Source organism: Nestor notabilis, unplaced genomic scaffold (genome assembly GCF_000696875.1).
Source record: "Nestor notabilis isolate BGI_N333 unplaced genomic scaffold, ASM69687v1 scaffold13603, whole genome shotgun sequence".
Taxonomy (NCBI): Eukaryota; Metazoa; Chordata; class Aves; order Psittaciformes; family Psittacidae; genus Nestor; species Nestor notabilis.
In genome coordinates, this window is record NW_009923386.1 from 1 (window position 1) to 14138 (window position 14138).

General features: G+C 40.2%; 1 protein-coding gene across 2 annotated transcripts in view; it reads left to right on the plus strand.

Moving 5' to 3' along the window:
* The first annotated feature begins 2635 nt into the window (after positions 1–2635).
* Positions 2636–14138, plus strand: part of IL16 (interleukin 16) — a 30988-nt gene continuing 19485 nt past the window's right edge. For both annotated transcript variants that reach the window (XR_719900.1, XM_010012112.1), the window contains exons 1-3: positions 2636–3041; positions 11931–12067; positions 12735–12843. Coding sequence is in view for 1 of the 2 variants with exons in the window: in XM_010012112.1 (XP_010010414.1) it covers positions 2673–3041; positions 11931–12067; positions 12735–12843 (615 nt within the window). In the remaining variant the exon portion in view is untranslated. The remainder of the gene's footprint in view (positions 3042–11930; positions 12068–12734; positions 12844–14138) is intronic.

A 14138-nucleotide genomic window follows, 5' to 3' on the forward strand; every position in this document is an offset into this window, starting at 1 on the left:
AGTGTGTGGTGTCCCTGCTCATGCCAGAGGGATTGTAGCTAGATGATCTTAAGATCCTTTCCAACCCTAACTATTCTATGATATTAGCAGAGACAAGTGTCAGTAAACTTTTAACTAAAGTGATCAACAAAAAAAGCATATAAAGAATTGCAAACTTGTGAAGCTGAATTATACCACCAACAACTACTTATTTCAGTTCTCAAAATTATTTTTCTACTATAACTCATGGCACTTTTCATCTCTGTACTTCAAAATGAATTATTGCATAAAGGCTCTGAAAAGTAGGTTCTCTCAACAACGCAGGAGGGAAGAGTAATCTTAGAGAAATAAGAAAGATTCCCTGTCAACCACAAAGCCCATGTGTTAAAGCTGAGCTCCATCTATATCATACCTTTCCCCATCCCCTCTGGCCACTGCGTCCTTACACATGGGTTCAGATGTCCTTTTATTCAGCATGTGCTCTGTGTCAGAAGGGAGCGTGGCTGTGCTGTTGAGCAGTCATTCGTCCACACAGTGGCTACATTCAGCCATGGTTGCAAATCTTGTTATTCCTAAGAAGAGACACTGACAAAAGAAATAAGTACAACATTCTATGTGCTGAAGGGAATGGAGAACCTGCTAGCTCAGTTTGACACTGAAAGCTTCTCTCATGCCAGCGAGGGAAAGGGTGGGAGCACAGCGACTTCAGTTCCAATGTTCCTGTCCCGTGGGGTCAGACTCTCCCACAGGAGCAGAGGGGATCCCCCAAATCCATACAGGAAAGGGGCAGAAAACACACCAGCTTAGTGGAATGTAACATGTTCTCTGGATACTTTCAAACTTAAACTTTGCCCTGGGATAGTGTCCTGCTAGGAAATCTGACAAGTTCCAATATTCGGGGCACAAGTTTCTGAAATTTTAGGGATTTGGGAAAGAGACATCAGGGAGCAGAGCAATATTAGACTGGAATGATGGAAAATAAGTGATGATGAAATGCTACAGGAACGATACCTATCAAAACTGCTAGAAAGGACTGCACGAATAAACATCTTTTTCCCTGGGAGATGAAGGGATCTTGTTGCTGCTCCTGAAAAAGCTCTGTACAAATTTTTTTCTTTTACAAATCTGAATCAATTCAGATTCACACCGAATTGTGTATCTTTCCAGCAATACCATATAGCTCCTTCGGACAGGCACCCAATGGCATAGTTTTTATCATCCGTTTTCATTTTCCTTGTTATTTGTATGAGGGAGGGAGGGGAGAAAAAATAATCCTGCAGATTTATTATAAGGTTGGCTTGGCTTTATGATATGAATCTGGCTTGGCCAGAACTTGCAGGCCTCTCTTTATTGCTGTGGCTATAAGGAGCATTTAGAAAATCTGCCACCTTTTGTTTCTGTATCACTAGTGGCATTTCAGGTACATAGTGCATACATACCTACCTAATTCTGCATAGAAGCAGGGGAAGAGAAGGCCAAAACGAACACAAGAACCCGGTTTTGAGCACAATGTAGAAACTTTTCTCTCAATAGTATATCTGAGAAGTGCTTTTCAAATTGCATTGATTTTCAATTTTGTATATAACACCTACAGCATCTTTGATTTATGCAAATCCTTAAGTTTCAATAGGCATTTTTTCTGGAATGGCAGCATACAGTATCAATTACATACAGCAAAAAAGAATAAGAAAGTGTGTGTCATAAACATGATAATAAAAATTAAGTGAGAAAGTCAAAGTAATTAATTTAGATTTCCTCTTGCTGAATTTTCAGCACTGGCATACCTACCAAAATATTTCCAGAAATCTTTTTCTGAGAGAAAAGGCAAACAGTTTAACAAAGCTCCTCTTTGCTATCTTAACATGCTCATTACTTACAAAAGCTCCAACTTTTGCTGTATTTTGACTGAATAGCATTTCTTCAATTTTCTTTTAATTTTGTATGCTGAATCATACGCTGAAACAAACCATTTCTGTAATGGGACACTTTTTGATTGATATATTGGAGCTGTATTCCTTTATAGAGTTGAATCTCTAATCAGGTATTCACATCTTAAGTGCTTCACTGGATCTCTCTGCTACTGTTAAATGCACTGTCTTAAGTGAGTTCTAGTCTGCAAAGGTAGGAGTTTTATAGCAGTCTGACATTCCTTACTCTCTCATGCCTAAGATCTACTTTTGCTAAACCACTTACAAATCAGATGTGCCAGGCAGAGAACTTAACCTCAACAATTTGATTAATCTTTGAATTACAGTGGTTTAATGAATCAAACTTCGGGAGGAGCATTCCAAATAATGTTAGGAGGATGGAGTAGTGCTTTTAAAGTGTCTTCCTTTTCAATTTGGGATTTCAACATGCACATTCAGCTGAAGCCCAAAGGAAGCAGCACAATGGAAGCATGAAAAACATTTATTAAAAGCACTCCATTGTGCTTGGGGAGCATGGAAAGAGAATGAAAAGGTGAAGGAGAATTTAGTAGAGCACTGCACAGAAACAGAATTAGCAAGTCATAAGATATCACGTGGCTGTTAGCAGACTGAAAGGCTCTGTTGATTCAATTTATTCATTAGGGCTTTTCGGTAGTGTAGGTTATTAAGTGGGAGAAAGTGGGGTATATTACAACTTACTTTTTATATTTCCTTTCCTGGAGGATATTTAGCACCAGAGAAGCAGAGAAAGTTATTGAAAGTATCATGCCACATAAATGGGAGAATGATAGGAAAAAGAGCAGCACCACCAGCTCTCTGAAAATGGATCGAAAGAGTAATGCTGGGAACAGGAAGTCAAGAAAGTTTCGCTCCATTTCAAGATCACTTATACTTTGCAATGCCAAAAACAGTGACGACGGGTCAAGTCCTGATGAGAAATACCCTGATCCCTTTGAGATCTCTACCAGCTGGGGTCAGGAGGAGTTTGACTGCTGCCCTAGAACACAAGTGCCATGCACATCAGAGACAGAAGACAGCCTACCTGATCCTCCATGTGTGATCACCAGCACAGTCCAGTCCAAAGCTGCAGCAAACGAGAAATGCAACAACATGAGACGAAAGTTACTCACTAAGGTAGGCAATTTGGTGCAGTATATTATAATGTTTCCCACTGCAGTAGTTCGTAAATGGGTTAATTCATACTTTGCAGGAGCACAGGGTTGTACTTGGCTCTTTCAGAGCCTGTGAGCCTGCAGTGTTCCTGCTCTGTATAAACAGCATGAAAATGTATTAGCTTCCCTGCTGTGCTGTTGCACTGTGCTGATTGACGTTCTGCTGGAATCAGTGCTTGCTAGGCCACTCTCAGTGTATTCAAACTAGCACAGCTGGTGCTTTCTACCTGCAATACAGTATTCAGTTCAAAATACAAAACTGCCACTAGGGTAAAGTACATTTGTAAAGTGTGATACCAGGAGATCTCACAAGCTGTGCAAGTATGAATTATAGTAATACTAAGAAAGACACAGGAGATTCAGCAGGCAGATGTTCTTTCTCTCTGATTAAGGAAGGAGGTAGCGATGGTTCTAAAACCACCAGAAAAGTCACTTTTTCCTAGAGATATAAAAAGTCTTGACAGCCTCATATTACAACATTATTCTTTAATCAAGAAGTAACTACGTTACCTTGAATCTGAATAATTTTTCAGTCTGAACAATATATTCTAGATGCCTTTAGAAAGTTCCTTTTAAGGAATTATCCTGGTTTTCTGATAATCCTGAATAAGGAAAACCCCTCTTTTTCTACTTTTTCTCTGCCATTGGTGTGATGCATGAAAGGGATCTCACTGTAGGTATGACATGTCTTTTAATACAGTTTGTGTCCTCATGGCACCTCCCTTATTATATGGCTTTTATGTGTGCGAATAGTGGTTTATGTGAAAGAACTGATTCTTTTGCTAAAATATTTCTTATATTATTTATATTATTTTTACATACCTTCAATAGAAATTGGCTAAAATTAGACTTCTACATCTAAACATACAGTGGCAGAGTGCCCCTGAAAATCAGAATCTCTCCTTACTCCTTGAGTTTCTTGCTAATGATCACAGCATGCAGCTCAATATTGCAAAGGTTGCAGCAGTACAGAGTTCTGGATATGAGATGTTTCAGCCCCTGGCAAAGTCCTAGCATAAGGCCAAAACCAAGCCAACTTTCTATTACATTCTGACAGAAAACATAAATAGGTGACACTGACCCAAGTCCCAGAACAGTCACCTGCAAAACAATACCACCTCCTCCCTTTTGGAAACAGTCCGTATGAACTCTACTGATTTCCTTCAGTGTGTGAAGAAAGAGTTGCTGCGGTGGAGTCCTCCTTCTTTAACAAAGCTGAAGCACTGCCTCAGGTGTGTGTCAGCTGCCACAACCTGTTTGCTTGCATACCTCCAAATATGCAGGGCTGCAATAGCTGATATGATCCATACCCATATGAAACCACTCAGTACCTTACTGCAGACTGTAACTTTAGACCATTTGCTTTATAGCTGGCAAGCAGCTCAAATAGGGATCTGGGGAACAAAGCAAGTCTCATAAGTAATGCCATTGCAGATAAAATATAACTACTAAGGGTATAAATCCACTCTTAGGCTGTCAGTATCATTGAACAGGATGGTTTGGGAGCATGGATGGGCAGCAACTCAGTTCCTTGTAGCAGCATTTGGGTTGCTTAGTGCCACTGTCAAAAATGGGTACATTAAATTTCCTATTGCAGAGGTCTCATAGCAATATAAACCTTCTGAAATGCTGCTTGCTAATCTTCCATACCTTTCAGAGTCATGGATCAGTGTGTGAGTCTAAAAAGTCTTATCTCAGCATACTAAACAGGATGAACCTTGTTAACAGCTACACTGACCTTTTCCTGTACTACTGTTGTAGGAAAATCTTCCTGTACCATGTGCTTTAGAGTGTTTAAGCTTAAAACCTTTCTCTTTAAGACAGGAGTCAACAAGTATTTTTCAAGTCCCAGCATAACACTCACTCTCTCCATCTCCATGTGACACTTCAGAAATTCATGATGTGTGACTCAGAGCTGAAGGATCCTTGTCTTTGTTCAGGAAAATTGATTCCATTCTTTCTGTGGTGTTGCTGAGGATATTCCACTCTTCTTCTGCTTTCTAACGCCTGCAGCTCTAAAAGCATGACTCTGAAGGTGCTAGTAACTCTCACAGAACTGAACCATTTTATTTTTGCTGTCACACTTGAAGGAGAGAAGAATGTTTAAAAGTGCTGCATGATTTAATGTGCCCTGTGCATTTCTTCTGCAGAGCGAAGGTGGAACCTGAAACATCACTATTCCAAATACTAATTCTTCTCTTCTATTCAAAAAGCTTAAGTATCTCTCTGAGACATACTCTCATGTATGGGAGTCACCATAAACAAGAGCAAATCAGTGTTTCAGGACTTATACATATGTATAAGAGGTGGTTTTTCCTGATTCCAAAATTTTTAGGATCCCAAAGAATATTCCTGTGTCCCTTACTAACAGTCTGAGAAATTAGGTGCTATTTACAATAAGGAAATGAGAGATAAGTGGAGGATTTTTGAAGAGAGAGCATCTATGCATCATGACATCAATTCCTTTCACTTCAGTCTGCAATGGAAAATGTTGCTGTAGCCACTGAGGAAAGCACTGCAATCATGAGCACGACCTATATTAAACTACAGATAACCCCCACAAACACTTTGTTCTTACTGCACTACCTGTAGAAAAGACTGACCTGGAACTCAGATTTTACTGTACACAGAGAATTTCAGAAGGCTGAAATTCTGATGATACAACAGGTGGAAGGAAATAAGGTTGAGACAAGACTTAAACAGAAGTTCATCAACAATTGTTTAGCAGTTCATTATATTCAGGGCAAGAACCTCAGTGCTGCATCCCTGTGAACTATGCAATTACCTCAGACATTTGGATGACCAGATGGCAATACCCACCCTGCCAAGACATGGCCACTTTAGGTCACACAGGGCCTTGTGTAACAGTCCTTAGCAGTTATGTCCTCCCTTAACCTCAGCCTACCCAACTGCCACAGATATCTACCTCACTCTGCTGCTGCAGTCCTATTCCCAGTAATTTTTTATCACACAAAAGCTGCCACTGTGACATATAGAGAATGGAAGAAAAGAGGAGACAATCCGGGAGAAAGGAAACGGAGAGGGTAGAGAGACTGAAATTGCAAAGACAGGAAAAGAGGAAACAGTTGGTCATGGAATACTTCACGTGAGGAAAGAAGAATGTAAGGAGCACTGAAAGAATCATATCTGCAGCAAAGTGCATCACCTAACTACTCCCCGCTTCCTATCAAATGCCACATTCTTCATTCTTGTCTTCTCTGTGTTCTCAGCATGTTCTGTGTATTTCAGCAGCAGCTTCATTCATCTACCTGTTCTCAGCAGCAAGGCAGTTAGAGATGTTCCCACTAAGGACTATCATTTCATAAACTTCCCAGTCATCTCTCTCCTTCTGCCTGGCTGATTGTACAGGAAAGCAGTAGAAGCAACTTATAACAGGCAAAGAGAAACTGTATCAAAATTGTATAGGACATAACTTTGCCTTGCAAAAGTATCTCAGTCCGATCCATTAATCTATACATCCTCTTCAAAGTATCTTGTTATATATTCTAAATAGTAAAGTTCCACTCCCCCTTCTCTAAGGTACTGGAAACAACTATCAGAGCAGATGAACAGTCTTTTTAATTCATTTGGTTTCTGTGTTCCAATATTTACTCACATTGACTATTGTTCATTGCATCTTATGCACCCAGGATTACCCGGGGGTCATCTATTCAGCCAGCTCCGGGACCACTTAGCTTCCAAGATGAGGTGTGCTTAGTCTGGAAAGCCAGCTTGTCAGTGTACAAGCAAGCAGATCTCTTTTATAGTTTGCTTCTCACAGAATCAGCATTGTTCAGGTGGCCTGAAAAGAAAATGAAAAACCATTGTGAGCAGTGTCTGATACCTTGTACACTGACACAGCAAGCACTGGAAGATGCCCTTGCCTGCTCATGTCATTACAAAGCCTGAAACTATGCCTATTGTAGGGAGAACACACAGGATTAGACGATAAAACTGCTATTCTTCAGAGAAGAGCAGTCTCTGCTGGGTTTGAGAGCTACTTCACGAAGCGTTCCATTACCTCTTCCTTGTACCACCAATGCCCTGGGAAGCACCAAGAGCTACCAGCCAGAGGGGCTGGTAGCAGGGTTGAAGTAGCATCTAGAATCAACTACAACAGGGAAGGGCTGACTCTTTCTGGAAACTTTGGATCCAAGCTGATCTGATTGCATGGCTTCACTCAGTTCTAGAGACTTTGTTACTCTTGCTTCCTTTGGTCCTTGACCTTCTGCTTGAAGGAGAAAGGTAATTTTTATCCCGTGGTCACCACCAGAATATAATTTTATTAAGTTACTTTTGTGCAAGCACCAGTTAGCTGGTGCTTTGGTAGCAGGACAAGTGTTACGGCAACAGACTGTAATGCCTCTAATATAAGCCTAAGGGCAGGACGGAAAAACAAAGCCAGGACAGGAGACTGCATTTATTTAGGCATTTAGGTGTCCTCCTCTCTTTTCCTACTTGTTCTCTCCTTCTGTCTTCCCGGCCTTCTTGCTTTTGTGACACTGGGGCGTTTTATCTCCAAAGTTGGGAAAGAAGCTGTTACATTAAGACAGTGTGAGCTGCAAAATGTGTGCCAGGGCAAAGACACCTAGAAACACATACCAAAGGCTGGATGATTGGTGGAAAGGTTCATCTGTAACATCTGATGTACTGAATCATCTGCCTTGGCCAGAACCTTAATCTCATGCCCTGCTTCTTGCATCATCCAGAGGCTTTCTAGCTTCTGCCATTTTATTAATTGCAAAGGGAATATGCTGCTGGGAAAATGAATTACATCTACTACAAATATTTTGAAAAGACCAAGGCATCGTCAGAGTCAGTGGAGTCACGTCAGTTTATGCCAGAGAGAATCTGGCCCTTCCTCTGCTAAACGATGCAGAGAAAAATGGTTCTTGAATAAAATCCCCAAAGACTGTATTGTGTTAATACTCCACTTGGAAATCCCAGCCATTTCACAGTCAGGAGGGCAAAAAATCTAAATGTTTAAATTCATTATTGTACTGTTGTTAGATTATTTTTTGTTTTATTCTTTTTTCTCTTTTAAACCAGCAGTCAATCACCTCATTGTCATATGCTTGGTTAGCTGAGTCAAAGACCTTACTTGAACTAGCCTTGTATAACACTCTACTTCATTTCAGACAATCTAACCACTGTGTCTTATGTTAAGAGCACACAAAAGTTTTTCAGTTTTCCACAGATGCCATGGTTACCCTTATTTCTAAACAACATCTGGAATTAGATGTTTTGAGATGGGACTCTGGGCTAGAAATGCCTAATGAAAGCATGAAGGGGGAAGAAATCTCTTAAATGGCAGATAGAAAAACATCCTCAGAAGCTTTGCATTTAGCGTTACAGAAAAAAAAGTGGGGGCAGGAGAGTTGGCCTGGAAGCACAAATTACTTTTCCAGAACTAAACACATGAAAAATTAATCTACTCTCACCTGTGACAAAACTGAATTCAAGAAGTCTCTTGAAGTCCACCTTTGCTCTTTATCCTGCAGCCAACCAAATTCAGTTTAAAGACAAGTTTTGCTTATAATGCATTCTCACAGACTTTCTTCATTTTGTTTTCAAAGCCGAGTGGATATTATAATGCAGATATAAGTTTCCTCAGGTGGCAAAAGCCCCTTATTAACAGAGAGATTTTATTAATGTACAGCAAATATGTGTTTAAACATATGACCTAATAAAGACAAGGCAAAGTTGACCTAAAATCCACCTGCCAAACTTATTTTATCAAATTTTCAGCATTCATTACATTCAGGGCTATAAATCACTTTTCAGAAGAAGCAGAACACTTTAAACAGGAGGAGGATGCAAAATAAATACTGTCTTTACTCTCAGAAGCATTAGCAGTATTTCTATGCATAAAATAATGAGTGAGACAGCAAACAAAAAATATTAAAGAACAAAACCCAAAGCAAATTGACTGCTGGCACATGAACTGGTCAAATGTTTATTTTTCTAAAGAACAGCTTTTATTAATTTTCTGTCATGTTGCAATAACTTGGATGTGAACATAATGATCTATATCCAGGACCCAAAAAAGTGCAAAAAAAGTGCAGATGATGACAACATACAGATATTTGCCACATGTCCCTTCAGTCCCATAGAAATTTCTTCTTTCTTAAAATGATTCACATAAATGAATTGCAGAAAGGGTTGACACATGGAGCTAATTTCAAATGTAGGCCAGCTTGGTGAGATGACTACAGATTTAAACAAAAATTGTTCCCAAGTTTTTTCTGCAGTGTGCAACAGATTTAACCTCTCGTTTCCTTCTAAGTGCGTATAACATTGCTTTGGGAAAGAATATTCATATCAGGTTTTATTTGGTGTCATTTCACACGTATGACCCAATACAACCCAGAATTCCCAGCCTGGCCTGTGTCCCATTGTACAAAATAAAGTGCCTTCCCCGAACAACTTATGTGGTGCTGCAATGAAAAACTTCAGAGCCAAACCCACTGCGCTTTGTGATGTCCTGTGAAGCTGATTTAAGCCAAATAACTTCTGGGCAATTAATTATGAGGATTTTTATAAACACCATGAACAAGATATAGGAAGGGTATAAGCATGACTGTCCTCTTAACAGAGATGAGTTGGGGACAGTCTGAAAAGGCCCAACATGAAGTTAAAATCAAGAACAAAACAAAGTGAAGAGCTATGCAGATTTCTGTGTTCATGCCTGACCAGTATCTGTGAGAGGATATATAGCTATTTTAGGGGAGCAGTACACAAGAGTAAGGACTCTTAAGAAGAGAATTTGGCAAATCCAAACTTGAATTCTGACTGCAGGAAAAAAAGAAACAACTTTTTTAAAACACTGACTCTATAATACAATTATTCTTTCGCCTCAACCCCAATCCATGATCAGCTGAGTATTTTGAGACATCTCAAAATACTCAGCCAACCAGCAGAATAATTGCCTACGTTTTCTATATATCTTACATTTCTCATGTTTTAGAACAACTCTACTGAAAACTGAGTTTAATGGATGTTTCATGTATACAGAATTCTTACTGATACCTAAAACAAAGGATCAATGCAAACAAAGAGAAAAGATAGCTCACGTATTTTGCTACTCAAGGTCTGAAATTTTAAGACATCAGAATTCTAATCTTTATTTTGTTACCACACACTGAAGACTTCAAAACACTGGCACAAGATAAAAAAAGAGCATAATATAGTCCTAATTTCAATTATGTATTTCCCAAGATATTTACCTTGGGTGAAAAGTAAATATAGAAGGTTCAAAACTAGTATTCAGACAAACTGGTTTAAGATAGAATTCTGTCCATGCTTATACACTTACCCATTACTCACTAGAAGCACTCTTCATGAACAGAAAAGTCTTCGTAAAATCCAGACACTCCTCATTAGTGGCAGACAATCTGGAATGCAAATAAACCCACAGACTGAACAGGTCAGTCAATACAAGTATAGCCCTTATCCATTACCTACTGAATTCAGGCTGCATTGAGCCTAGGGCTGCAAGTTAAATACTTCATTCATTCACAGACTTAGATTTACTCTGGCAAGCTTCAGAATGGGGAACAGGCTTCAACAGTCAGCCTACAAGATAATGACCTTTATTGACATTGCTGTAAATTTGAAGTTTGTGTTTGCTGTCAGTCAGGTATGATGTGATGCCTATTGATTTGTGGTCAAAGGACATAATGATTCTAGCTCTCAGAGCTGGATGAACTCTGACGCCTACTGACGGTGAAGAAGGTGGTTACACAGCATTCCTTGTGCTGTTAAAGGACTACAGATTACTGGAAATAATTCATGCCACTCTGACCAGGGGACCTGGGAGCAATACAGACAGTTGACCACCGCTGTGTCTTGTGGCCTGTCCTAACATATGAAATTTGCCTCCCCTTCAGAAATCTATACCTCAGTCATACAAATCTCTTGGGAACAAGCCTGGATCCAGGATACACTGAGAGCCCTCTTCACTTTGTGGAGTATGGAGAGGCTGGCGAGGGCAGAGGAGGTGGGTTCAGTTGGGAGCAGAATGAGTGAATACTTGAATTAGGAGATTTACTAAGCAAATGGAAAAGAAATTGTGTGCTAACTTTCCAGCTTTCCTTGTTTCTCTTGTATTTTTAAGCATACATACGTATATGTTGCAGGAATATATTTCCTAGATGAATGTGTTGTCCTCCATGTGCTGAGTCAATCCATTCCTTGTTTATTTACTCATATGACTTAAGACACTATTTCTCTGTCTGTATGGCCGTTTGTTAATGATTCACAACTGTGTTAAAAATGTGCTTGCAATTAGTCCTCCATATGCAACACACTGACTACAGCAACCTCAACCAGTCTGGATTGGACAAAGAATCTTCCACTGTTGCAGACCTCTCTGTTCCCCTGCCCCCCCTTAACAAGGCAGCAGCAGGGGTGGAGCTTCTAGTGTTTTGTATACACTTATTTTCCATCCAGACCTCTTCTGTTTTCCAGAGTACTTCCTTTTCTGGCATGTGTTTGTTTTCCTCCCTTATAATAGTTAGCATAGACAAAATTTGCGCAGTTACTATGAAAAGTCTATTATCTGTTCTCTTCCCCTCTATGTAAAGGGACACTCTATTCTAATACTTCCCTCTTGTAGCTAGAAGCCACTGAAGCCTTTAGGAAAACAACTTTTTTTAAACACTGACTTGATAATACAATTATTCTTTCACAACTACACAGTGCTAAAGGTCTGTTCCTGTTCTACTTGGAGGCAATCTGGTTCTAAGAACAAGAACACTTTCTGTATTTCTTAAAAAGGTTCAAGATAACTAAGTAACTTTTAACATCCTTGGTACATTTTCTTTCATGCAACCTTTCATCTTCTGAATAGGACAGCTGCATCTGCAGGCTGTGTACAACCACAGGGAACAGCAGCTCAGGAATCAAGCTCTCCAGGAGTCCAAAATGTGCATCTCTCTGGAAAGGGTTCACAGGCAGCCACGTGCCTGCTGGAGCAGCAGCAAACAGGTACAGTACACGTGGAGTCAGCAGGCTTATTATGGAGCCATTTCTCTACATGGACTTTGCATGACCAGCTTTCTGTGACAAGCTATGCCTTGAAGCTCAGGTTCAGGGAAAGGCAGAGATGTTTTGGAATCATTCCTTACAACACTTTCAATTGGAGAGACAGGTCAAGATTCTAGAAAAATAAACCTGTGAACATTCAGGGATCTAATGCTTCTTAATTACACTAAGAAATAAAACCCAGAAGAATGAAAGATTGTGCATAACATCAGGTTTTCAAATGGCGTTTTCCTAGTTGCCCTATTAGAGGGCAATGTAGGATGTAATCCGCCTGGCAAGGCCACTGGAAAGCAATGTAAGACAAAGTTCCTGAAAGGGAATAAAACAACTTCTAAATGCAGGATGGTGAGAGAGGAGGAATATTTTGCCTGAATGTAAGCTGTATATAGAAAGGCAGTCATTGATACCAGGACTGAGCAGAAGAGAGCAGCAACAGGGAAAAATCCTAGCAGGGGTTGGAGTGTATCACACATCAAGACATACCACAACATCTCTGTTCAAGGCAAAGGGAGGATTGCAGCTGAGTCCTCAGTTAGTGAGACACGTAGCACAATAGTGCTGTACTTTGTAAAACAATATGTAAACATGTTCCTTCTTCTGTTTTTTCAAGGGATGGTTGTCTGAGCCCAAGGGATGAACTGGTAACACTAAATGGACAAGCACTTAAAGATCTGTCCAGCAAGGCGGCTGAATCACTCATTCACCCAACAACACGGCTGGTGAACATCATGATGGCTAGCAAAGTAAGCATGAAAGTTGTGGTCCCCTCCCACGGGTTGTGGGATGGTTTGACCTTGACTTGAGAGAGAGGGGGAATTTGCGCATCAGATGTTTGAAGAACATGGTTTTGCTCTTCCTGACAAAATCCCAAACCTCTTGTGGTCAGGCTCTGATGACTTTCGGCACAGCTTTTTTTCCCAGATAAACAAAGGCTATGGGAGGCCAAGGCCCTGGGAAATTCTAGCAAGGGCTGTATGACCCCTCCTTTCAGAAATACTTAGGTTGCCAATGTTAATTTTCTATTTGGAAGTTGAGCAAAGGCAGAGGTGGATTTAAGGGCAGATTCATGAATCCAGAAGCCAGAGAGCAGGCACTGTACTGAAGCAGTTCTGTGGATCTAGGATCTAAAAATTCCCATGGTGAATGTTACTGGAATCTGCTGCGAGAGAGGGGAACAGGAGGCAGCATTAGCAGGTCAGCAACCGTGGATTATCACCAAATCTTTCCATGGAAAATCCTTTTGATCTTTCTTTCACAGAGTCTATTTCATCAGATTAGCTACCTTTCATTTCAGGCTTCCTTTCCCCTCATCCCCACTCCAACTAGATGGCACCAAAGGCTTTTTGCTTGCAAATTCTGGAGGATGATGGCTGGACACAGTTAGTCCCCTACCACACATTTACCACTTTGAAGACAATAGAGCTCAGACAGAGGTTTCTTGCAGACTCCAGATCTTGATATTCATGGAGAAAAAGGCACTTTCTGTTATCTGCAAATGGATCACACAGAAAGCTATGTTAATAATCCTAGACTGAGAAAGAAACCCTAACTCGAGCTGCTTCCAGGTCTAACTGTGCCTCTTCTTAGTATGTCAGTGAACTGTCTCACCCAGATATCTGCTGCATTCTGCCAAGATTTTTGTTTCTCTCCTTTAAATGCTTAAGTGTCCAGAAATTAACTACATTAAACTTCTATAGCATAGTGCCACCCGAGAGGCAGCCAGGTGAATGGTGCATTTAAAGACAAGCCTGCACCAAATTAATTAAGTGTTAATAGCAAAGGCTTTTCAAGCTAGCTGTCTTGGCAAGAGAAACACTGCAAAATCGTTTTCAAAATGCCTCTTTACCTTCTCCGCATTTCTTATTTTGGAAAATGCCCTAAGAGAAAGGGACTGAAAAGCCCTAGTAGGATTTTGTTACTTGGCAATGCCTCCACCTGCTGTCGAAGAGGAAAATTATCATTCGTTAGTTCAGGTATCTCCAAACAGCACAACTTAAAGTCAGGCTTATGGAAG